At 41.6% G+C, this 27,660-nt stretch overlaps 1 protein-coding gene across 5 annotated transcripts in view; it reads right to left on the bottom strand.

Moving 5' to 3' along the window:
* The window catches only part of gem (transcription factor CP2 like gemini), an 83,456-nt gene that overhangs the window by 29,385 nt on the left and 26,411 nt on the right, over positions 1-27,660 (bottom strand). For 4 of the 5 annotated variants that reach the window (XM_087346200.1, XM_087346203.1, XM_087346201.1 and 1 more), the window contains 4 exons: positions 18,150-19,998; positions 11,950-12,073; positions 5,052-5,129; positions 696-776 (listed from right to left, as the gene is read on the bottom strand). In XM_087346200.1, coding sequence (XP_087202326.1) covers positions 696-776; positions 5,052-5,129; positions 11,950-12,073; positions 18,150-18,765 — 899 coding nt within the window. In that variant the 5' untranslated portion in view covers positions 18,766-19,998. The remainder of the gene's footprint in view (positions 1-695; positions 777-5,051; positions 5,130-11,949; positions 12,074-18,149; positions 19,999-27,660) is intronic. The other variant, XM_087346205.1, reaches the window with a different exon arrangement.

Below are 27,660 nucleotides of genomic sequence, written 5' to 3'. Positions count from 1 at the left end.
TAAAAAAAAAAGTATTGTCTTGAAAGACTGAAAAATATCAAAGTAGTTGTGCCCTTTTGACAGTGTGGATCCAGCACTTTGTAGGTTAACGCAATGAACAAACACAGCAACTATATTGAAGTAACTTCAACGAGGAACTACGTGGCAACCATGAGATCTAAAAAAACCCGGTAAATATGTGAACCACTGCTCTTTGTAGGGGGGGAAAGGCCCCCCTTTTCCATCTTCTGCTGGCCAGCACTTTTCAGCGTTACCAAAATTAACATCAGCGAGTGATATGTATAGAACACAGCATATTAACAGGCCAAACAAAGCTGTTCACAGTGGGAAAATAAATGACACCATGCAACAGCAAGCACAATAATTTGCAGACCATCATCAGCTCCAGCGTGAGTACAATCTCATAATTCAGCTTACCCTAGCATTACCAGAATTTCCTTCCCGGAGAAGGATGGAGATTTCCAAACTTGCAAAAAAAATAAACGCAGCACTCCGACCCACGCCGTGGGTTTAAAGTATATTAGTTTTAAGACAGTTTTCAGGAACTTAACTAAGCATTCGGCGTTTAGAGATCGCAATGCAACCCTGCCAACTCATACACACATTTTGAAGTCATAAAAAGCCCAAAGTACACAACCCACAGCAATTTACTGATTCACTTAATTTAAATGAATGAATAAGGTAAACCAACTGACCTAATACTGAATGAGTCATTTTCAGTGATGAACTGGAAGGGACTTGCAGGGACACGTATGAGCCTCTTGATAAATTTTGGGCTAAAAATGAACACAAAAAACAAATCATCTATTGTGTTACATCACAGCTGACACACTTAACATCTGTACCGCAGTTTACATTCACTTGGGTACTTCCAACAAACAAAAACATTGGAGGAAACTTCCCAGGTAAAAATCTAAAAAAAAATTATACATCTGAAACATGTCTTATGGTATATAGCAGCAGCTTGGAGAAAGATGTCAAATTACTTTGTTTCACAGAATAAATATCATAAATGACATTTCACTGTACATTAAACATTCATTCTGATATACAGTGTGTCCACAAAGTCCCTTCGGGGTTTTGAAAAATTGTGGCGCGCAAACAGATTGAGCTAGCCACATGCGGTTTGCGGCAGATTACAGTGAAACTCTGGAAGATGGTGCTCCACCTCATTGGGGTCTGCAGGTACGCGAGTATCTAGACAGGGCATTTCCAGGTAGATGGATCGGCAGAGACGGTCCAATGCCTTGGCCTCCACGTTCACCAGACATAACACCGCTGGATTTTTTTCCTGTGGGGTTGTGTCAAGAGCAATGTGTTCCGAACACCAGTTAACGGACTTGATGACCTGAAGACCCGTATCAGGAATACGATCTCGGCTATTCCAGCGGACATGCTCCACAGAACATGGCAAGAGCTCGAATATCGTCTGGACGTTCTCCGTGCTACCACGGGAGCCCACATCGAGGTCTACTGAGGTCAGTAAAAAACTTCCAGATTTTCACTGTAATCTGCTGCAAACCGCATGTGGCTAGCTCAATTTGTTTGCGCGCCGCAATTTTTCAAAACCCCGAAGGGACTTTGTGGACATACTGTAATATCCCCCACAGTTACGTATATGACGCTGGTAAAACATCACACCTAGGTCTGAAATCAGCACTATGCACTAAGATTTCTTGATGATATAATTAAAATTAAGAGAATGTATGAACTGAACATAAAATTGTTATCAAAGTAATTAAGTCTATCACAAATGGATAATAAACTTGAGTCTTACTGAAGATAACAAGATGGCAGTTCATAAAATACTTTATTATCCCGCCAAAAGTTGCTGCACGCACACACACAGTTTAAATTTGCAGGAGGAAATAGGAAATGAGTTTACCCACACCACAGGACCTTCATAAAAAAATTTCTGTTCATTACCGTCCAAACTCCCTCCAAATTCAAGGCACAGACAGACCTAATTACATCAAGAGACAACACTATAAAATCTTGGAGAATATTTGATACAATTTAATTTACAATGAAGTGAGCCAAAGCTGTGCGAGATATTAAAATATTTTCGACTAACACTTTTTGAAAGCAGATTCAAATTCCTAAGCAAGGCAAAGTTACGACATGCCCATAGTAGCACATGGAGCAGAAACTCGGATATGGACCAAGGCAGATATTAGCAGATTAACAGCAATGACAGAGTTTTAAGGCATACAAAGAGAAGGATACATTCCAGGAAGAATTAAGTACATAAAAGTAAAAGAAAAACAGGTTAGGAAAGACGTCGCACAGAAAGAAGGAATGCAGGACATCAGAAGAACCTGGGGAGAAGACATTGTGAGATGACGGAGCCGGACGTCAGGCAACCGATTTACTATTTCCATGTATATGGAAGAATAATAACAAATCTTTTAAATGTACCTAAAATAAAATATTCTTTGCATCAAATGCATTTAAATTAAATGGTCTCATAATATCAAATTATGGTAAAATTAAACTGAACAGCAAGACGTTAAGTAAAATTTTGTGCTTTCAGTACTGCATAACAAATTATTCTGATCAGATAAATTCCTGAATACTGTAACGGAAGAGCAGACATTAAAAATGTTTAATTTAAAAACAATCTTACATGACAAGTCGTACATATTTCAATATTCAAATTCCATATTACTCATAAAGCCACTATATATATATATATATATATACATAAAATAAAATAAAAATTAGAAATTTATTTGGGGTTACTTTTAATCTAAAATAAACATTAGTAAACCATCAAAAATAAAATTATACTCCCACCACCAAACTCAATGCAAGCATTATAAATGAAGACAGCGTGAATTACAAAAATATCAAAAGATCAAACTCCATGCTCCGACTGGAAAATGGGTCAATGTTTTGAATTAATATATTCATTCACATTGTGGGCAGAACTCATTTTTACCACAATTTTATTTTCATGTCAGTAAATACAAAAAGTGACTAAGACTTGAAAATGAATTAATGTGTGCGACTGACATGGCTAAGAATCGGCGCAATGAGCCGAGTTGCACAGGTAACATGATAAATGGCTGTGATTCCTTAGTATGCAACAGTAATGTATGATAATGATCCGCTGAAGCACAGCCCAGATAAATAACCAGTATTTGCCAGACTTAACTGGTAACAACAGCTTTAAACTTGCTGGGTTCTCGTAACTAATACTTTAACGTTCTTAGTAGGATTTGAGGTTCTCAAGGCAGCGAGAACAAATATTGATATCTTGTGGGATGTATCACTATGCAATCTGGCACAAGTATACCAACGTTTCAGAGGTTCTTGCTGCCTCCATCATCAGAGTGATGACTCATCACCCTGACGATGGATAATCGTACGGGATTTCCATGATGAATATAACCGAATTCACTGCTTCCAGTTCATAACTGATTGTGTAAAAAATAATTTTTCATCTCACACATTTATTAAGATGATGACATGCGGGCCACACAAAAATGCCTTACGAACGAGATCAACAAGTCACGTAGGATTTCACATAACTACAAGTCCTGGCTGTGCTCTGGCAGAATTTATTTTTCTCAGCCCTTTCAAATAAGGGTTGAGACAGTTATCTTAAAATAGTCCACAAACTGCTTCCTCCTGCATCCCTCCCAGTTCATCACTCAGATTTGTTACAAACAATTTTAATGAAAATTTAGCTCACATACGAAACAGGGAAACTTTTGAAGGAAAATGCATTGTAATGCGAAGTTAGTATTAACTAACTAACTAACTAGATGGCTTACTGAACCCGAAGGTTCATCACCAAATTAACCAAAGCCCTCCACCGGACCCTGTCCTGGGCCAACAAAATTCAGTCTCCTTCAACTCCTATCTCCCATAGATCCCGCCTGAGATTATCCTCCCATCTACGTCTAGGTCTCCCTAGTTATCTCTTCCCCTCAGGCTTCCCAAATAGTGGACCCAACCAACCAGATGGCTTACGGAACCCGAAGGTTCATCACCGATTTCACCAAAGCCCTCCACCGGACCCTGTCCTGGGCCAACAAAATCCAGTCTCCTTCAACTCCTATCTCCCATAGATCCCGCCTGACATTATCCTCCCATCTCCGTCTAGGTCTCTCCAGAGGTCTCTTCCCCTCAGGCTTCCCAACCAATACCCGGTGCACACCTCTTGTCCCATCCATGCGTGCCACATGCCCCGCCCATCTCATTCTTCTCGACTTAATCACCCTGGAAAGTCTAGAAAACAAGGATTTACATGCAGAACTCCTAAAGCGTACTTTTCTCTTATACAGACTTTGAGTTCTATAAATCTCGTGCTGATAATTCCACATTTACAACAAGAAAATGCAATGTAGCTCTAATAGATCAGATGCTGTAGATGAAATTAACGAGATACTGGCGGTTTGTACAAAACATTTATACGAAGCATCAGGCAAGACAGGGCGAGCAATCTTCAAAATACAAACCGTGCAGCAGAAGACGCAAGCATAACGGCAATGTAAGTAAAAGGTGAATTACAGTCAGTATTATTACATTACTGAAATTAATGAAGTTGCGCTGGGGTGGACATGTAAGAGACAAGAAATGCACAGAAGGTTTTTTGGTTTTCATGGAGGTGAGTCTGAAGACGGCTGTCTTCAGGGTTGTAGCGCCATGTAGACTGATGGAGGTAGCAAGGACCTCTGAAACGTTGGTAAACTTCTATAAGACTACAAGGTGCTACAACCCAGAAGATCTTAAGAAATATATACAAAATTTTGGCAAGGAAACTTCTTGGGAGTGGTCACTTTGAAGACCTACAGGCAGGATAATAATTTTATGATCGATCTTGCGGAAATCTTGAGAGTATGAAGATGATGCAGATGGCGTGCGAAAGTGAGCCTTTGGTATTAATGTTGCTGAATTTTCAGGTTCCAGTACAAGACAGATGGTTAATGTATCAACACTCGACTGGATGAATCGTTCAGTATTTAGTGATGTGACTAAATAATAAATTCGGAAAGAAAACATATTCCAGATCCTTAGGTATGTATTGTCTTCTGATAACTTACCCTGCATCGTTCTGTGACGACGGCGATGGGGCTTCCTGTTTGAACACGGTTAGAGATGGCAGTGCAAGAAGGGCCTCGCTGGAACAAAAAGGCATACCACACACCTCAGATTTACCAACATTATGAAAGTTAGTAACCTGTCTGAAAATGTACAGTGGACTCCCAAATAACTGGGACAAATGGGGCAGTTAACATCTGGGGTTACATTTTCCGCTCAGGAAATAAATTAATAAATATACAAACAACAAACACGCACCATAAAGTGAATCACCAGTGGAACTGGTGTCGTCTGGGTTCAACCCCAAAATCTGATATAACTCTATTGTATAGAATAACTCTTGTTTTTCATGGTTTTCCTCAGCCCCTACAGTGCAGCCAAGTGGTTAGTCATCTTGCTTCATATTTGAGATATACTGGATACTGGGAACGACCCGTTCTTCAAGTGCCTTAGCACTGCGGGTCCCAACTTTTTTGTTGGCTCGATCTATAGACATTCGGTAGGACTCCTTGGACGAGGGATCGGCCCGTCGCAAGGCCTCTACCTGTACAAACACAGAAAGACGCGGACAAACATCCATGACCAAACCATATTTGAGATATACCGGGCTCAAATCTCAACCCAAAGACCGGCTATCCTCAGTTCTCCTGCGCATGTTGGGATAACACCTTAAATTAGGCCACGACCGTTCCTTCCACATCCTTTTCGTCATTTATTTACAATCCTATCATTCGATTCTATACAGTGTGAGCAACTCACAGTATCATTAAACAAATCACAAACCTCGGTCCCTCCTGGCAGATTCCTACATAAAACTTACTTCCTTCCATGTCCTTTGAAATTAATCATTAAAGATCATCCCATAATTTGGCTCTTACGACATATCAAGTTGAGAAACTGCTGTTGAAGAAACCAACAAACCATTCGCCCCATTAGAAGAAACTAGTCTGGGAGTATAATTTGTTATTGGTATGTTAATATATCCTCATTTTCAATTTTATATACATTTTTGTACTATTACCAGAATGAAGGTCAAGTCTGCTTGATCTATCTGCATCTGAATACTGATTATTTGCTGACAACAAAAATACATTCTTACGCACCTGTGAAAACTTTATCTGTTTTTATCGCCCACATGCAGATATCGTGGTATCAAGCCGAACACTACTGGTATGTTCACGATCAAACAATGCACAGCCACTCATCTCTGACATTGAAACAGAATACTTGCTGATAAGTAAACTAACGTAAGCGCTGGTTTGTTACAAAATCTCCAGTTGTACGATGCACTATATTACTGCAGAGTATTAAAGAAAATAAAAAAAGACTAATTTTCTGTCTCTGTCGTGTTTTACGATGCAGATAACCATTTTGAAGACCAGCGGTCAATATAAATCCCAACTCCTTCCACAATCAGTAACACTGCATTTGTATGTTTCGTATTATTCTCTGAGTAAACAGCGATTATTTCCTTAAACAGCGTTAACCAGTCGATCTTTGTAATGGTGAAGCGTGGTGTTTTCTTCGCGGTACGGACTGAATCTTTAAATATTATTTAGACGCCTACGCACTGTATCTATGAGTTTCGCGTGATTCTCACTGTAAACAGCGATTATTTCTTTAAACAGCGTTAACCAGCTGATCTTTGTAATGGTGAAGCGTGGTGTTTTCTTCGCGGTACGGACTGAATCTTTAAATATTATTTAGACGCCTACGCACTGTATCTATGAGTTTCGTGTGATTCTCACTGTAAACAGCGATTATTTCTTTAAACAGCGTTAACCAGCTGATCTTTGTGATGGTGAAGTGTTGTGTTTTCTTCGCGGTACGGACTGAATTCTTAAAAATGCTATTTAGACGATCAAAATTCCGTCTTTTATGCCAATCATCACACTAACGCCTTCACTCTTACTTTATCCTTAACAGAAGGACGAGCGGGCATTGCCTGGGGACCTTCTAGCTATAAGATGCTCTTTCTCCCCCCCAGATATCGAAGTGTCTCTCACTTCTCCCCCACCAATTTCCTCTTTCTCTCTCTCTTTGGCTTCAAAGCGCCTCTCGTTTAAAAAAAAGGTTCGTTCTGTGCCGTGTATAAATACGAAGTGGTTGGCTGGTTTTGATACTGCGCGTACCCAACTGACGACACACAAGACAGCGTTTATGAGAAACTTGAACGTGTCTTAGGTCAGTTTCCTATATCTGACAAGCACGCATGCGGGAAATGAAGATGTGTACACAATTTTTGTTAGAAAACCTGCACGGAGTACTAGAAACAGATGGAAGATTATTAAACTTGATATTAAATAAGCATGGTGTGAGGGTATAAAATGGATTAATTTGGTTCACTGAATTTCGGAATTACGTATTTAAGTTTCACGTGAAGACGACCGTTCAAAAAATGTCAGATTAACCAAATACTTCGACTTCTCTTCTTGGTATCCGTCACGAGACCTTACTGATATGGCAAAAACATACATTTACACTTAGAAACACGTTTAAACCTTGAAAGGTAAGTATTCGTACCACCTTTCAGTACAGTGTCTCCGGATGCCACTCGCAATACATTTATAAGATTTAATTGGTTCTCAGAATAAAAAGCTAAAATATCCTACGGTTCACTAAATATCTGCGGCCAATATTTTAAGAGTAAGAACTCCATTTATTAAATATTTTTGGCGAAATTTGTAATTTGAACGGTTACATTAATGGCGGCACCAACCCCTCTGTAATAATAATAATAATAATAATAATAATAATGTGTTTACCTTTCCGGTAGTCCGTCCGTGAAAAGATGCATTTTCTTCTGACAAAAGAAATTCTGATTGACCATGTCGAAATCAATTCACAATTGCAGAAAAATAAACTCACTGCATTAAAAGAATGCCACTCTGCACAATATTGCGTTCGGTTTTACGACACAGACGAATTCTAAACGACATGATTGAATCATACGCGCGAGAGAGCGAGATCTTCCAACGAATACGATACGTCGTTAAGAATTACTGGGTCATCCCTGCCCTCATTTACGTATCGTTTGCATCACATGGCCTTCGTTGTAAGTAACACAGTTCTAATTTTGACGCAAAAGTCGACGTAAAATGGTTTACAACAATATGGAAGGCCTATATAAACAGACTCTTAATTCAAATTATACGTATTTCAGTTCTGTACCTGCTAACAACTCTTAACAAAAGCCACCAAGTCACGAGTGTTGGATTAAAACTAGTGTCATATTCCCTCCGGCTTACATAAATTGACGACTACTCAGTAAATCGCCAACACGTAATGCATTTTCTGTTTTAACGTTTCTGCATCTCAACTTTCTTGAAGCCCACAGAGTTTAAATGTTTCAGAAATACATTGTAGGTGCCATCTTCCCGAAACGTCCGTATTCACTGCTAGGCGACTGACATCCAGACATGCACCAACAGCCCCTAAATAAATACACAAATCCGCTTAAAAATCGCTTCGCCCAATTACATTTTGATGGATAACACAAACAGTTTCCGAGTCCCGACAATGCTCACGTGCTGTGCAACAATACACGTTTGTCTACACAAAACAGTCATGGTGAAGTAACCACATAATGAGGAGAAAGACGGGGGGCCCATGGAGGGTCTACCGGTAGATAAACAGCGAGAGAAATTACCATGGAAGGCATACCAGTTCAAACCGCTTCGAGTCTAATTCATCCCCACTCTATTTACTTCGCGGCATCAATCTCCCCCTCTGACTGTCTCTCCCCGCCACAAAAGCTGATATCTTTCTACGCGCATGCGCAGAAGTTAATTACACGGAAACTGCACACGAGGCTGGGAAATATCGCTCTCATAAAACATCTAATCATGTACGAAGAAATTGTGTACACCCCTCGACAATGAAGCCAGAAGACACTTCATGCAAGGAAAATCCCACGACTGATATAAAGATTTTGTGCGACTGAAAGAAAACGTCAAACTGTCTGTGTTAGCAGTACAAGTTTGGCTAACATCGTAGCTTGGGGGTGGGCATGGAGTCTCCCCCCCTCCCTCCCGTCTAATTTCGCCTGCAAACATGGTCCAGTTTACAATGCATTTTATCTGATCTGTTCTGCTGCGTTCTAGTTTGTGGAATATTCTTACTTCTTCCAATTTTTATTCCGATACAGCGAGGAACATTTGTGGTATTTCAGCCGGGGTGAGGGGGGGGGGGCGGCCGATTTTAGCTGGTCAACTTAACGGAAACAATGGAACTTCTAAAGTATTTCCCGTGGCTTCTACATTAACAGGACGGACTGGGCCTCACACTAGATCAGTTTTCGCACCTCCAAAACCTATAAAGGATTCGGAAATAACGCGGTAGTAACCAAATGACCCTCAAAGTTCGGCAGTTTTTGGCCTCAAACACCATGGCCGTCATCCCGCACCCTCCTTATTCGCCGGATTTAGCTCCGTGTGACTTCTTCCTCTTCCCAAAGATGAAAATTCAGCTAAAGGGAAGGAGATTTGAGACGATAGAAGAGATTCAGGCAGAATCGCAGATGGTGCTTGACAGGCTGACAAAGAAAGATTTCCAGGGATGCTTCCAGGCTTGACAGCGGCGCTGGGATCGTTGTGTTCACTCCCAGGGGAACTACTTCGAGGGTGATGGATGAATTTAATACCTGAGATAAGTGTACGGGTTTTTATAGGCGCAGTCTAGAAACTTTCCGATCGCACCTCGTACGTGCATTTATTTCGGCGAACATTCTCCAGGAATAAAAAGTACAAAGCCCTTCCAGTACAAGAGGACTGTACCTTGAAGAGGCGTGTTCTAAACTTTTGCAACAGACGGTCAGAGCCACATTCCAGGCACGCCATCAACAATTTCAATTGCAAAATCCCTTTTTGGACAACCTTTAAGTCACCTTCCTACTATTTTTATGGCTGAAATTACATGTTGACAGAATTAATAATATCTCCAGTTAAACCTGGGATGATGTATGAGGTTGGGGGGGGGGGGGGGCGATCCTACCTGGGTACCTGCGCCTCTGGTTGAGCAGTATTACAGTTCCAAATGCGAGGAACAGATCATGGCAAGTCCTTGGCACAGAACGAGAACAACATTCTGTGTCAATACAGGTCCAAATCAATATGTTCGAAAAACACACGACGATTTGCAGAGGGGGCTAGTAATATTTTGAACAAACAAGCCCCCTTTTATTAACACATTAACATTTCGCAATCCACTAAACCTCGATGCGACAGGCACTGAATTGTCTGAAAAAACAAGGTTACGTTCGTCTGCACGCTTTCCTGTCATGGTTCTGGCGACGAGGTGACTGTAGCCACGTGGGATCAAACTGGGGACCCTCAAGTCGTAATTGAGTGGTTATCACCGCTGCTTTATACACGGGAAGGTCCCGGTTTCAAATCTCAGCCCCGAAAAGCAGCTATCCTTAAGATCTTAGTGGTTTTCCTCAGTCCCTCAGCCTAAAACTCACAAGTGGTCTCCTCTCTGCTGGTTTTCCGACTAAGATTTTGAATGCATTTTTCATTTCTCCTACGCGTGCTACATTCCTCGCCCCTTTCACGCATCATGACTCGATCACCCATAACCTTTTATTCTGAAAACCCTGAATTCCATGTTCGAAATAGCCAGAAGGGGAATGCAAAAAGATTATAAACATTTCCAGGAACACGATCTCCACTAAATTTCGACGAGGATTTATCTTTTACTAGTAACTGCAGTTACCAATTATTTTAACTTTGCTGTCAGACATTTTCGAACGATTTATTATTACTCATATTAGTCGTTCTGACGTCATTAAAGTAATCAGTTCCTTAATGCTGTGGTTACATAATTCTCCTCCGCGGACCATAACAAAAACTCTTTCTGCCCTCGCCACCAACCAAAGCACCTCCTGTTCTCTTAACTTTAACTTTCAGCCGGGTTGTCACAGTTCGTCTCGATGTACCGGATATCCCGCCTGGTTTTCGGGTTCAATCTCTCCCCCCCACCCCCAAATTCTTATATGATTCGGTTAGTTCCTACAACAAACCATCTTTAAAACACACCACGTCTTTTCATTCCACAATTCACAATCACAGTTCCATCCGACGCTTCACTATCAAGAAATTGTAATTCGGTACGCAGACTAACCTTCCCAGTCCATGACCTTGTAAAATCAGACTGTATATCGAAGTAATCATAGAAATCATTTATCACTGACATGACCGCTCTTACAGCACAAGGAATCTTGGGTTTTCCACGAGTGACACGACAAAAATCCTCGCATGTATCAACCGAAACACACACATCACCTGGGAAATCAGCTGATCTGTCATTTATTGACAAACACGTTTAAATACCTGAAGAAGGCAGCCCTTTGGGATGTTTCGCCGTGCAGTTTCCCAGAAGCTGACCGACGTTGCAGAGTTTACAGAATCCCATCACCAGGTCCATCGCAATCGTCCTGATTATGTAGGCAGAAGGTACGTACGAAACGTCGGTCAATTTCACGAGCAACATCCCTCATATTCGTCCTCGCGAAAACGTGAAACCTCATCAGGTCTTTGTACCGATTCCTTATTCTTTCAGAATACAGTTCTCACTTTGCCTGTAATCGTAATTTCTTTACGATCTAAAAATCACGAGTCACTGATAATCAATTCTACCAAACGCAGCTGTTAAAACGTTATCACAGGCCTATATATTATGTGAGCTGTTCATTTCTGTTTAACAAAATGCTGTTATTCCTAGTTTTATCATAAAGTAGCATACACGACGTGTTTATGTTCAGAATGTACATTATTTATGAAACACCGTGTAACATTCTTTCTTCATTGATGGAAGAAGGGAGGTGAAGGGAGATTTATTATAACTCTACTTACCAAAGGCGGGGTTCTTGTACTGACAAAATCCACGAAAGCACTCACTCACCTCATGTTATAGGGTGCTCCGTTCAGGTCGACCCCCAGCCCGGAAAGACTGCCGTCGAGGTCAGCTGCGAGATTTTCAGCTATGTCCTCAACCTGCCAGCTACTCATCCTACTCGCAGACGACCCTGCAACACAACACTGAGAAGTCACAAAAACAAGAAATGTACTCTACATTTTGATTGGATAACATCAGAACAGGAGGCAACTTGAATTACCGCCTGTTAACATTTAATCACAGCCGAAGTTCATCCACACAATAATTTAGCGAGAGAACGTGAAGGAGAGACCTCGTCATAGTTTGAAATTAAATATTAAAATTAAACTTACATGAAACGTGGGCCGGACTGAACTACACATTACGGCCTTGATCTCAGAAAATTTGGCGCGAAAACCATAGATTTTTTTTAAAAAAATTAAATTCCGCGGGTACAACAAATTTAAAAATCGCAGTTGGCAAAACCGGATATTTAAAATCACCTGCAGCAAACGGGGGTTGGCGAGAGAAACTGCCGAATTAAAGCGGGCCTTGCAACGACTGGGTGCCTCTGAAGAAGTGAACTGATAGCCTAATGAAGAGATTCCAACGACGGACCTCAGAAAACACGACGATATAATTTTTCTCTATATAAAAGCACTTGAATTACCAACCATCATCCACTATTCAAAAGCATGGCGACAGGTCGTTTGTTTGTTGGTTTGTGATTGGTCAGTACAATTCACAAACCAGACTCGTGACGTCGCTGTTTAATTTATATACGGACGTGTAGAACTTGTTCGGGGGGGTTGGGGGGGGGGCACGGGGGTAATCAACGGGAAGGGCGTGTGAAAATCATATCACGATTAATAGCGTTTGGCCAGAACGCCTAAACAAACAAAACACGCTACATTGACAGAACTTAACTCAGATCTACAGAGATTGTTTCGTTCATGGAGATTGCCTGATGAGTAAGTTTCTGATATTGAAATTAAAAATTATAGTCCACTAGAGCAGTGGTATTCAACCTTTTTTGTTCGCGTACCCCCTGATATAATTTCTCTTCCAACTTTGTACCCCCAAAGTTGTTGGTGTGTAATTAAAGTTATACGTAGTATATAATCTACATCTAAAATAAATTAAATAAATTACATTACTGATAATTCAGTGTTTTTCATAAAATAATATATTTTTTTTAAATTTCACGTACCCCCTAAGATGTCTTCGCGTACCCCCAGATATAATTTCTCTTCAACTTTGTACCCCCAAAGTTGTTGGTGTATAATTCAAGTTATACATAATATATAATCTACATCTGAAATAAATTAAATAAATTACATTACAGATTATTCAGTATTTATCATAAAATAATATATTTTTTAAATTTCACGTAACCCCTAAGATATCTTCGCGTACCCCCGGGGGTACGCGTCGCCCAGGTTTGAATACCACTGCACTAGAGGAATCGTTCAAAGGCAAGCCAATCGGATATTTGAGAACGATGAATCAAATACAAAAGTTATTTCGGAGACATACGAGTGATTCTGGACGTTGGTATCACGCAATATTGGAAGATACTGAGAAAAATCGAGAAAATAACCGGGTGTCCGCTGAACGCTGGTCAGACGCGCCCGTCCGGTGACAGTCTGTTCGGAATCACTGGATGAACGCGTTCTGCAGAGGTCAAAAGGAGGAATTGAAAAAAAAAATGAGATGTTTTTATCAGATGCAGAAATAGAATTATTTCATAACGTTGCCTTTACAGCAGATCGAGTGCTAAAAGAGATAGCAATATCGATATAATTCAACAGGTCTCGGGAACAGACTGATAACAGCTGTCTGGTAAGGTGTGCTAAGTGGTTCATTGAAATTGTGACAGATGTACCTTGATTTATTTATCAACAACTCCAAGAAAACACCAACATCCATACCATCACGCGAGTAATTAGCTCCATGGTACAGACACCTTCCTGAGCTAGTCAAGAAATCCTTTCATTACCGCGCTCACAAAAGCCCGCCGCTGGATCCCACACTATTAAAGTTCAGAAATCTAATACCGTCTGCGGACAATCTGGAGTGGACGAGAATGTCTGCCTTCCATCAAAACGCTTTCAACCATGCAAGAGACTTGCGAGAAATGTAGATTAATAATTATACAAATTACCGCTTTGAGTCTATTCACCACTAAACAAACAATTTATCCAAGGAACTGGTACGATTATACAGAACGAAGAGACAGAAACTGATTTTCAGAAACAATCTTTACGTATTCTCCGAATGGAAAACAAGAGACGGGAAAACCTAGGAAATTACGTACAGTCCAGTTCCAACAGATCGCACCTGGAGTCGGTGCAGACTAATAATTCTAATCCCCCGAAGATTACGTACGACGACGGCGTCTTCGTGTTTTTCAACTTCCGTTGTAGAAAGTGAAGTCCTCGAAAGAATCTTAATAAAAAAAGAAATATATATATAAAAATGCCTGCACCACATAAAATTGTAAACCACGTATCCCTGACGATGTAGGCAGAAACTGAACCCGAAACACTGGAATTCTTCTCCGATTGGCGGTCTCCAGAAGAGCCGGTTTAGACAGTGTGGCGAGGAGATTTTTTTTCCGGGAATCGAACCCCTGTCGTCATGCTTACACAGGCTAGTCATACTCGGCTACTTAAACTAATGTACATAAAAGGGAGTTTTAAAAAAGTTGGGTCACATGTGTCGACCAGTTTCACATTACCAGAGCCTGTTACTGATCTGATAAAAAAAAATAGCAGGCACACGTAACTTAATTTCTGAACTCGGTAACACAGCCACTACGTTTACAAATTGAAATACAACCCAAATGAAATATGTCAACGAAATTATGACATAATTAGGTCTCGTATACGTCCCGCTGTTAAAACATGTTCACGTTTATACAGCAGACCCTTCAAACTTAAGCAGCTTAAGGGAAACTGCTTGACAATCGCGGGTTGTGGCTTGTTTTGCGTCGATCAATCGATTATCAACGCTCAGCTGAAGCAATATAGCTTATTTACTTAAGAAAAAGGAGCGATAATTTCCGGCGGCTGCTACAACTTACACCTGACACAGCCGCCAACTCAGTCAGAGGCAGAGCGACATAAGAACCGACTTCAGAATTCAAAATCTGTGCTAACCCGAAACGTCGCTCTCAAAGTTATTTCCAGCAGAACACAACGAAACGTCCGATTACAGTATTTCGTGCACTGCAGCAAAGCTCAGTCAGTACAGCAGCTAAGGAAGTGACAGGACGATGCTTACAGATTAATTTAGAGGGGTGTAAAGGCTGGAACACATCCTTCGGAACCCTGTTATCAATTTCTGACCACAAGGCGTTCTGTGTCTGAAGCGTGTCGGAAAACGAACTGAAACCACAGACCAATCACCAGATAGTTCTAATACACGGCATCAGATGGCAGTATTGTGCAGAAAAAGATGGAGCGGTCGTTCCTCTGACTCGCCAAGGTCACAATTGTCACTCTACAAACACGTGCCTGACGGAGAGTGACGTCACTGTCGCAATCAACTCCAATGTACAGAGAAACTAACATCATGTTTGCTGAACACGGAATCTCCAGCCACTGCGTGCCTTGCCTCCACGCCCCCCTCCCCCCGTCATGCTTGGGAACAGCATCGACGATATCCTCTGGGATGTTGCGCCGTGTGATCTGGAGGCTTTGCAGACGTTTCAGAAGTCGCCCTGAAGATGGAGCCAGCAAGGACCTCTTATAAGCTGTTGAAATAAAACCTGCCTTTCGAGATAAGGGGATGGATTACTTTAAATTAAACTCTCCGTAAGAAAGAATACCCCACGAAACTTAAAGTTAATGGACCTCATTCAACCTAACATAACCTAACCTAACCTAACCCAACCTAACCTAACCTAACCCAACCTAAACATTTAATTTAATTCAAAGTGAAAGCAACAGTATCACCAATTTCGATTGAAAATCACCAAGGTACCCGTTCTTTCTACATTCCCATGGTTAACTTACAAGAGATTAGTGTAAATGTTAAGAGATGGCAGGATATGATGATTTGTTCCTTCATGTTCCACACAGAAGTAGAAAGGACTAGTTAGGAGGCAACATATCTCGTTAGTGTCACGAGAAGTGTCAATGCTGAACACAAGTGTCTGCAGCGAAAATATGGGAATTAATTCCTTAAACAGCTCCACGAGCAACGAATGTCTCAGAAAGTCACGTTAATTTTTTTTATGAAATCAGAAGTAGTTCTTAAATAATAAATTGAGGTTATGTAATTTCAATACATAAATCGTTCCCTCTGTTATCATTACAAAAGTGTCTCAATAAGATACTCTGTTTATACACACACACAGTTTGAAGCTGACAAAAGTATTTTTAGAATTAACTAACCGTATGACATGTCTCCTCTTCTCATTTCCCAGACAACTAATTCTGTTCGCGAAACCTCACTTAGCACACTTCGTCAAATATCGAAGTCCGCCATTTCTAGGGCCGTGAAAGCCATTCCGTCGGAACGCGTAGAAAATATCTTATCTACAGCACGTGCTTGCTTCAGAAATGTAGAGATTCGATGGTACATAAAATACGTAGAAAAAATAATAAAAAGGCTTTATACACGGCCTTTGAGCCCAGTGTTCGATAGACATTAGGCTCTTACACAACGGCCATGAACACGACAAACTGTCTGGATCCGCCATCTGAGAGCAAAGCTAAGAATTATCTGACGTCCACCGCCAGTGTCCCATCAGCGAGCACGCAGCAAAGGATTAAGATATTTTACCCAGCAGCCCTGAGGATGAGAGCAGAGATTGTTCTCGAAACGTTGATAGAAGATACGGTTTATCCACCGTTTAGCCACGTGACGCGGATTGTAACCCAAGAGTAAATTATCTGTTGGTGGTAAAAGAATTCCTCCATAACCAACTATGATGGCTTACGGAACCCTAAGGTTCATCACCGAATCAACCAAAGCCCTCCACCGGACCCTGTCCTGGGCCAACAAAATCCAGTCTCCTTCAACTCCTATCTCCCATAGATCCCGCCTGACATTTTCCTCCCATCTACGTCTAGGTCTCCCCAGAGGTCTCTTCCCCTCAGGCTTCCCAAATAGTGGACCCAACCAATCAGATGGCTTACGGAACCCGAAGGTTCATCACCGAACTAACCAAAGCCCTCCACCGGACCCTGTCCTGGGCCAACAAAATCCAGTCTCCTTCAACTCCTATCTCCCATAGATACCGCCTGAGATTATCCTCCCATCTACGTCTAGGTCTCCCCAGCGGTCTCTTCCTCTCAGGCTTCCCAAATAGTGGACCCAACCAACTAGATGGCTTACCGAACCCGAAGGTTCATCACCGAATTAACCAAAGCCCTCCACCGGTCCCTGTCCTGGGCCAACAAAATCCAGTCTCCTTCAACTCCTATCTCCCATAGATCCCGCCTGAGATTATCCTCCCATCTACGTCTAGGTCTCCCCAGCGGTCTCTTCCTCTCAGGCTTCCCAAATAGTGGACCCAACCAACTAGATGGCTTACCGAACCCGAAGGTTCATCACCGAATTAACCAAAGCCCTCCACCGGTCCCTGTCCTGGGCCAACAAAATCCAGTCTCCTTCAACTCCTATCTCCCATAGATCCCGCCTGAGATTATCCTCCCATCTACGTCTAGGTCTCCCCAGCGGTCTCTTTCCCTCAGGCTTCCAAAATAGTGGACCCAACCAACTAAATGGCTTAGGAAACCCGAAGGTTCATCACCGAATTAACCAAAGCCCTCCACCGGACCCTGTCCTGGGCCAACAAAATCCAGTCGCCTTCAACTCCTATCTCCCACAGATCCCGCCTGACATTATCCTCCCATCTACGTCTAGGTCTCTCCAGAGGTCTCTTCCCCTCAGGCTTCCCAACCAACACACGATGCACACCTCTTGTACCATCCATGCGCGCTACATGCCCCGCCCATCTCATTCTTCTCGACTTAATCACCCTGACAATTTAGGGGAAGGAGTATCCATTTTTAAGCTCATCTGTGATCAGACCGGGAATTCATAAAGATCACGCGTAATCTCATTTATCGTATGCGAGTGATGGAGTTCAGAGACCTGACGCTCTGAAAGCGGTGATGATGCATTTGGCGATCTTCTGGGGTCGTTTAGGAATATCCTGCTGCTTCCATCTTCAGTCCTGAAGATGGAAGCAGCATGTGCTCTGTCATCCTTACCTGATTCTCCTTTCTTGACTTTTTCCTTGTCCTGCTCTGTCCCACCCATGGCCGGTGCTGAGATCCCAGAAAGAGGGTCCTTGTTGTCTTTGTAGCCAGACAGCGTTGTCATCAGCTTGGTACCACCGCCATTACTGCAGTCTCCAATCATAAGCGGCTCAGAAATCACCATCTGCTGATTACCAGCTACATTCAACTGATGATACTGTTTGTCTTGAGGAGATGATACCGGCGCCTTAGCAACTGGAGCGTCGGTGTAGTCCCACATCTTCCTCTTCCGTCCTCCAGGAACTGTTATACCATTGCTCGCAGACGTCGAAGTGTTACTGACGGCAACAGCCAGGTTATTCTTAACGTTATTCAAAGCCAATTTCAATTCATTTGGCCAGGAGAAAAGATCATCGGATCCATTATCATCCGACGCTATTTCAGTGGAGCTTGAAGCGGGGCTAATTGCGTCTGACCACGTTTGAACTTTGTTACCCCCTTGTTCATCGTTACTTTCGGGGTTATTCTCAGGCGCTTCTAATGGCTGATTGTCCGGAAAGGGTAAATCCATGATTCCAGCAACATCATTTAATATCACCTGAACTTCCATGCCTTTGAGGACACGCATTTGTCGGCCGTAGATACCGACGGACTTCCTTACGCACGGCAGTGAGAAGAACTTCTGAAATTTAGACTCTTGTTTCGGTACAAAACTTTTTGAAGGATGTTCACTGGAATGTGCTATTTGGTCTTCAAAATTTGAAGTAAAATCTGGAACTGTTCTGAAGAGACTGCCAGCCTTCCAGTCACACGAAACATCACTTTGCCTTCTACTGCACGTGAGAGACTTAGTTATTGTACTACAGATAACTTAGAAACAAAAACAATTTCAAAAAAAGCAGTAGTTACGCATATATAATACTATTTGTTGGCAGATGAAGTTGGTATCCCATGAAAATCACTACCATTTATGATTCTTTGAAGAAATCTGCGTTCTTTTTATTACGAATTCAACTTCTTTCGAGGACCGTGATCTCCTTCGCACTGAGGGCCAAGCGATGGGACTCTGGATCAACACACCACGTCTGACTTCCTGTACATGGAGGTTTGATGACGGCGATACTAATACAAGGGGCAAGGTCCTCTGGGTGACGACTTTTTCTCTGTCGACTCTGTTGCTTTTTCTGCTCACAAAATCTTCTGGCTCTATACACAACCATCACCATGACCACTTTGGGTAACAAAATAAAAACGAAATTCAGGTTGTAGTAGGAAGTGAGATCAAATATTATCACGAGATGTTGAGGCACACAAATATGTGCCAAGTTGTTATAAAGAGACTCCTAAAACTATCTTAGGATTTAGCAAAACACTTGCACAGACTCCAGAAGCCTTTCATTGGGTAAACAGACTCGTTAACAGTCTGCACCTCCGTAATCAAACAAACATCACTAGAGATGCAAGACTGTATCAATCTATTGCAAATCTTCAGCAATATCATCAATGATTAAACCCACAATTGGCTTGGCAAATGTCTTATATCCGTCCTAGAACGCAGTAACCAGCGTACATATGTGACTGCAAATTTTAAATTTACGTAGGCGGCCTAGATGTTCCTGTCAGTAAAAAACCAACTCTGACTGCATACAATGCCACAACCTAGACGAAGAGACGGTAAAATCCTCTTGCGTTCACGTTTCGGAATCCAGTAGAAGCGACGACGCGAAGGGGCCCTCTGACACGCGCCTAAAGGTTTAAACTGTAAATTGCTTCCAGAGTACTGGTACTCTGTGTTATCAATCGTACGAGGTTGATGATTAACGGGTGGTGGTGGTTCCGTGTCCCAATACATTCAGCGTCTCTGCAACACAGAAACAAAAGGTACCATGTTAGACATCGTGCAGACAGTACCACAAGGTTTGCAGATTGTTTACACTAGCATATCAGTTACACACAGAACTTCAGAGACAAAAGTACATGTACATAAATAATTAAGTTGTTTGCAGAAAACTTACAGTGAAACTTTATTAACAGACAAAAATCTCAATCAAACACATGAAACAATGCAAGTCGTCACCAAATAAATGTGTCCTATATATTTCCATGGAGCACAGTCCTTGAAAATGCATTTTTGTCTCAAAAACTTTTTTCTCCTATTACCGAGCCTACGTGGAACAAAACTTGTCGTGATAACTTTACGCTGTCCCGTCGTCTCACAAGGAAACAGCACTAGGAAAACCTATCAAGGTGCTCAAAGAACCTAGAAAACCTACCAAGGGGTTCAAAGAACTCAGAAAACCTACCAAGGGGCTCAAAGAACCGAGAAAACCTACCAAGGTGCTCAAAGAACTGAAAAACCTATCAAGGTGCTCAAAGAACCGAGAAAACCTACCAAGGGGCTCAAAGAACTGAAAAAAACCTATCAAGGTGCTCAAAGAACCGATAAAACCTACCAAGGGGCTTAAAGAACTCAGAAAACCTACCAAGGGGATCAAAGAACTCAGAAAACCTACCAAGGTGCTCAAAGAACTGAAAAAACCTATCAAGGTGCTCAAAGAACTGAAAAAACCTATCAAGGGGCTCAAAGAACTGAAAAAACCTACCAAGGGGATCAAAGAACTCAGAAAACCTACCAAGGTGCTCAAAGAACTGAAAAAACCTACCAAGGGGATCAAAGAACTCAGAAAACCTACCAAGGGGCTCAAAGAACTGAAAAAACCTATCAAGGTGCTCAAAGAACCGATAAAACCTACCAAGGGGCTTAAAGAACTCAGAAAACCTACCAAGGGGTTCAAAGAACTCAGAAAACCTACCAAGGGGATCAAAGAACTGAAAAACCTATCAAGGTGCTCAAAGAACCGAGAAAACCTACCAAGGGGTTCAAAGAACTCAGAAAACCTACCAAGGGGCTCAAAGAACTGAAAAACCTATCAAGGTGCTCAAAGAACCGAGAAAACCTACTAAGGGGTTCAAAGAACTCAGAAAACCTACCAAGGGGCTCAAAGAACTCATAAAACCTACCAAGGTGCTCAAAGAACTGAAAAACCTACCAAGGTGCTCAAAGAACCGAGAAAACCTACCAAGGTGCTCAAAGAACTGAAAAACCTACCAAGGTGCTCAAAGAACTCAGAAAACCTGTGTGCAAGTTACCAACTACTTATACCAAGAAAAATACCCTGGCGACGCCGTACAATACCAAGGGCGACTGATATAAGATTTTAATAATAGGTATACCGTGTTCTTGTTCATCGGATCTTCCTTTTAAGCTATAGAAAGCAAAACTTCTCTTTCACTCATTCTAATTGCCCTTAACTAATGTCCTCTGCGTGCTAGACAAAACCTGGATTGTTTTGGAACAATGTTTCATATGTTCAATGGTTTACACCAATTTGAGCAACTATGTGAAATAAATGTAGCCAGTTCTGAAACTAACGAGCATCAATGCCAAAGCGGGGAACTTACCAGCACTTACCTGCACGCCTCAGTTTAGAATTCTACAGTACTAACAATTTCGTAAAGGTTCATTACATTATTTTGCGTATTTTAATACATAAATGGTCTTGATGTTGTATTTAAGATTCTCACGGCGGCGAGTATAAAGACTGGCTCTTCTGGTATACGTTTACCGAAGTTTCAGAGGTACTTCCTGCCACCATCATCAGAGCGATCTTATGATGAAGGCAGCAAGGCCCTCTGAAACGTCGATGAATGTCTACCAGACTACACGGCTCTACAACCCAGAAGACAGCCATCTTCGGACTCGCAGCCATGAACAGCCCAAATCCTAAATACATCTACTGTTGCAAAGCTAGACATAATATGTGATAAATAATTCTTCAGATAGTGTAGTTGCGTCATACTGTGATTTATTAAATTAAAATTAAATTATTTGGTTATTCCGTCAAATCACAATGTATTTAAAATAAGATTATTAAAATAATTAAAATATCATTCTGTGTTCCATATCGAATAATTCCAATTGTAAATCGATTATTCGATATGGAACACAGAATGATATTTTAATTATCTTATTTTAAATACATTGTGATTTGACGGAATAACCAAATAATTTAATTTTAATCTAAATAATTCTTCGTTAAACACACTCGCTCAAAAACGTGTCAAAATATCATTCTGATTGAACGACCTTTCTTAAGCAGCGTAACGAAGTTCGATTTGAGCTCAAATGCGCCAGACAACGTTCGATGAAAGCCCCAAAAGTCGAAATGTCGATGAAATAGATCAATAGTTCTCGACAAAAGACGAGAACGGATGGACACTTCCTCTCGCTTTTGTGTTCATTTTATGCACAAACTCCAGTCAATATTGGGGCGGTGCTTATCTATCTTCAGGGCTCAGGAAAAAATGTTACAACTTCCCAGTAATTCAAAACCGCTGCTTCAAATTAATTTCTGGGGTGTTTTGTAAAATGTTTACACTTATCAGAACATACCAAAGTTACAAGCAAAACTGTTGCCCAGTTTGTACTCCGCCGTACAGCAGTCGTTAGTGAGCTACTATCGCAAGCCGATGTCACCGGTAAACAGTCACGAAATTAGTCAATTAGCAGGCCTATCTATGCTACTGATTTTCGGTAAAACACGCTATTCTCTAAGTAATGATTCCGTTCCCCACAAAACGCAAATACAAGGTGAGAGTAAGTATCCAAACACGCCCTGACCTTATACAGGGCTAGTCTAAATGATGTTCCCGATTTTAAACACGTGTTACTCACGTTTAATGAAATTCAGATGCACAAAATTGGTGCCTATGGAAAGAGAAACTCTCCAAGTTTATGTTTGGCGGTGCCAAAATTTATAACTTGTGTTGGGCAAGGCCGTGGTCTAGGCAACACGGAGTTTTCCTCCGTGGCATCCCAACAATTACTCCATTCACACTCACACAGAAGAAGGCAATGGCAAACCACTTCTGGATCATCTGCCAAGAACGTATATGAACAGGTCCCAGTCCGAGAAAAGGATGGAAGGATCCTGTTCATATGGACCTGTCGTCAGACAGAACACTAAATAATAATAAGATGAGGTCGTCTAGCGGTCAGAACGCTGGCCTTGTAATCCTGGGGTCTCGGGTTCGATTCCCGGCGGTGCCCGAATTTATAACTTGTGTTAGGCAAGGCCGTGGTCTAGGCAACACGGAGTTTTCCTCCGTGGCATCCCAACAATTACTCCATTCACACTCACACAGAAGAAGGCAATGGCAAACCACTTCTGGATCATCTGCCAAGAACGTATATGAACAGGTCCCAGTCCGAGAAAAGGATGGAAGGATCCTGTTCATATGGACCTGTCCTCAGACAGAACACTAAATAATAATAAAATACTTCGCGGCCGCGTAGTAACACTGTTCGCCGCCAGGGGCGATATGAGAGAAAATGTCTGCCATCGAAGACGGGGGAGCCTTTTGTGTCCTGGATTTCCACGTTCACCGGACCTGACGCCCTGTGATTTTTTCAAAGATAGAGTCTTCGTTCCACCCTTACCACAGACGTTGCTTGATCTGCGAGCGCGTATCACCGCAGCCATTGCAGTAATCGATCGTGATATGCTGCAACGTGTCTGGGAGGAACTCGACTACAGGCTGAATGTGTGCCGAGTTACCAAAGGGGCTCACATTGAACACACGTGATGTACTGAAACAAAACTTGGAGAGTTTCTCTTTCCATCGGTTCCAATTTTGTGCATCTGAATTTCATTAAACGTGGGTAACACGTGTTTAAAATCGGGGACATCATTTAGACTAGCCCTGTATTATCTTCTTAATGTGTTAGGCTATCGGCTTCCTCCTTGATCAACTTCTTCCGTGCGGTGTAATTCATTGGGTGAGTGCCGCCTTGTCTGTGCTACTAAACCACGCACTTCTCTTAGATATCCCATTTATCTCAGAACCCAATTCTCACGCAGACCCACATATCTCAAATTGGGACATCCACTGTTTTATAAATGTACGTAAATGCATTACGATTAGGGGGGAAAAAAACACCTGAGTCGTAGCTCACAAAATTTGTTCGGCAAGGCGGGAATTTTTATATGTTCCCAATTAATCCCCCCTCATCTCCGTAAAAAAGTGGGGGACACGTAATTGCCAGCATCGATTAAAAAAAAAAGTGTACGATACTGAACAATCTCATGGTTTACAGTTTCAATTTTGAATATTAACAGTCTATTTAAAGATAATCGTTGCAAGAAACTTTGGAGATTCATTACACATTGACACGGTTGTTCACAACCCGCACCCCCACCCCTCAGTTTATCATCCGTCAATATCGTACCATATCATCTCCAACGCTATATTAACATCAACAGGACGTTCAGCGTAAAAAGAGAGACAATAAGAATTTGCTTCTCGGTGTTCGAACTGGCCGTTTTCCCACGAAATCCCCCATTTCCGTTTCCTACAACAACAGTCCATTACAATACTGGGTCTGCTAGTTAGTGAGGCCGTAAAGCGTACCGTATCGGAATCGCTAAGAGTTACCGACTTCCTCTCAAGATTATCAATAAGACACGTATCCTGACAAGTTAACAAAACGACGATCAGAAACTCACAGGAAATTATTTACCTGTAATTTCCAGATATGAAACAGCTCAATAACAAACTGGTAATCTCCTGAATTCCCGGACTACGTCGGCGAAGTCCACACAGCTCGTGAGACGCGAAGTTTCAAAATGAAGGCAAACAACAGTATTGACCCACACCTATACAATGACAGTCGTACTTCTGGACATATCGGAACAATCACTCCTACATCTATGACCGATATGTACATCTGATAAAATTTAAGAAAAGACAACACCTCGCCCAAAATTGAAAAACAAATGGCATGAAACATCACCAAATGGAATCATATTTGAGTTTTAAGTTCGTAAATAATTTACACCTGATGATGGTTTTATAAAAACTGAAACATGTTGTGTAAAAGATGTTCCAAAATGTAAATCGATCAATCGATATGGAACATCAATGATATTTTATTATCTTAATTATAAGAAATTTTAAATATTGTGATAAAACGGATTAAAATAAATAATTGTTAGAAAATTCACAATATGACGCAATTACACTATCTTAACATGAATAAGTGTGCTCGGTCCGAGCGTCTGTTGAAACAAGAATATCCTACACGGGGAAGACCAAATTATTTCTAACCATCTAAGGTTCAGTTTTGATCTATGAACACCTACCCTAGACATTCAATAACTCTGGCATTTTCCCCACAGAACGTATTCAAAGGCTTCGAACGATCCTCATAATAAACATCGATTACTTCCCTAAACAGCATTAATCAACTAAACGTTGTCATGGAGACACGTTGAGCTAACTCAGAGTTAAGAGCCAAGTCTTTAAACTTTGTTTAGACGACCTTCGAGCTTCAGAGGGTTAATCACTGGGGTCAAGGGAATCTACACTAAATATAAATATAAAAGTCCGTGACGATTAGATGTTATTAAACTGACCAATAAAGATGGATGTCTTCTGGGTTGTAGCGCCATGTAGTCTGGTAGAAGTTTGCCTTCTACCAGATTACATGGCGCTACATCCCAGGAGAAGACAGCCATCTTCGGACTCACCGCCTTAGAAAACCTCAAAACAAGAGTTCGACATGGGAAAACACGGTTGTTTTCAGGAAGGGCCGCGGTCTTTCGTCTGGCTGCTGCTACTGTACCAACGCGAAGGAAGAACGCGTACACGTGGAAAGGAACATAGCCTATTGAAGGCAGCGATTGACTAACAGTGAGTTAATTCCTTCAGCCAATTCCACCGCTGCTAGCAGCGCAGGGGATACAGTGAGATGGAGACGATGCCCAGATTAAGAATGACGTTTCGGAGGTAGGAACTGCCCCCGTATTCAGAAGTGGATCCGTATCTACCTATAAACACACTCGACGTTGCAACCCAGAAGATCTCTGCAAACTTCAAAGTCACAAAAGTCTGAGGGAGTCATTTGAATGCAAATTCATATCATGCAGACGCGTCTCGTACAAACTATGGCACCAATATGTGAAATGTAGGTCACCAATCTCGCCAAATGCACTTTACAGCGTCAGAAAACAAGTTTCAGACTGTGAAGGCCAGAACACGTGTACCTAAAAATATCATATTTTAAAATGATTCATAGCTAAAATATGATATCTGACCTACTGACATTTCGAACAAATCAAAAAAAAAACATTAATTAGAGCAGACCCTGTGACGTGTAGGATGTAATTAAAGCAAGTAAAATAACCACCTACTGCCTCAACATTTCCCGTAAGACTCCAGTCAAGGTCAACCTTGTTGTTAGGCCGCTACTCAAGCTAACTGCGCGAAAAAACTGTGGTGCAGATGCAAACATGGCAAGTTCAATCTCGATCATTCTTTAGTTAAGTTTGCATCGTTTTAACTTTTCTTATTATGGGATACTTATGTTGAGGTCACGTATCTGTCAATGTCTTTTAAAGTTCACGACATCAACCCTAAGTTTTGCTGAATGAAGACAAATATAATTCCTAGGTTAATTTAAGAAGAATTTTTCTTTCTTAGTTCTGCCGAAATTTACTAACGTATAGGTGAGGTCCCAGACAAGTAAAGGTCCTGTCACTGTCTTAACAACATAAGTCTCGGGGTATTTCAAAGAGAGGCCTTCAAAATTTTCAAGGTCATTCGATGGTTTGGTTAGGTCATTTGGTAGCAATTTTTATAAAAGCACATTTCTGTCGATCTGCTGGAATCTGAGTGATAATATTCATGTCGGTTTGAGGTCACTCACATGCCAAGGTCATGTCATAATCACGACAATATAAGTCCAGTGTGCGCGCAGGAGCAGTGAAACAGCCGCACGACGACCATTGTGAAATTGTGCTTTCAACTATCTTTGCCTTACAAGTGGAGAGAACCAAAATTTATTTCTACGCTTTGCCCCTGATCTTAGCAAAAAAAGCGCTTAAAGCGACAGTCTCAACAAAATCCCTACCTCGACTTATCAGCCTAGAGCACACGCCAACTGTCTCAACAAAATCCCTACCTCGATTTATCAGCTTAGAGCACACGCCAACTGTCTCAACAAAATCCCTACCTCGATTTATCAGCCTAGAGCACACGCCAACTGTCTCAACAAAATCCATACCTCGACGTATCAGCCTAGAGCACACGCCAACTGTCTCAACAAAATCCCTACCTCGACTTATCAGCCTAGAGCACACGCCGACTGTCTCCACAAAATCACTACCTCGACGTATCAGCCTAGAGCACACGCCAACTGTCTCAACAAAATCCCTACCTCGACGTATCAGCCTAGAGCACACGCCAACTGTCTCAACAAAATCCATACCTCGACGTATCAGCCTAGAGCACACGCCAACTGTCTCAACAAAATCCATCTCCCAACTGAAAAGAAGACACCGACAATGCCTTTATTTCAACGTCCGTGTGCAAAGCCCTGAAGGAGGGAACGGACGAAGGAAACACACGAAAGATAAAGGTGAGAAACGAGGAAGGGATGAATAGACCTATTAATTTATTTTGT

Source organism: Zootermopsis nevadensis, unplaced genomic scaffold, assembly GCF_977971745.1.
Source record: "Zootermopsis nevadensis isolate Lab colony 2312 unplaced genomic scaffold, Znev_1.0 Znev_ptg000010l, whole genome shotgun sequence".
Lineage (NCBI taxonomy): Eukaryota > Metazoa > Arthropoda > Insecta > Blattodea > Termopsidae > Zootermopsis > Zootermopsis nevadensis.
The sequence above is the reverse complement of the archived record's forward strand: the minus strand, read 5'-3'. Positions and strand labels throughout refer to the sequence as shown.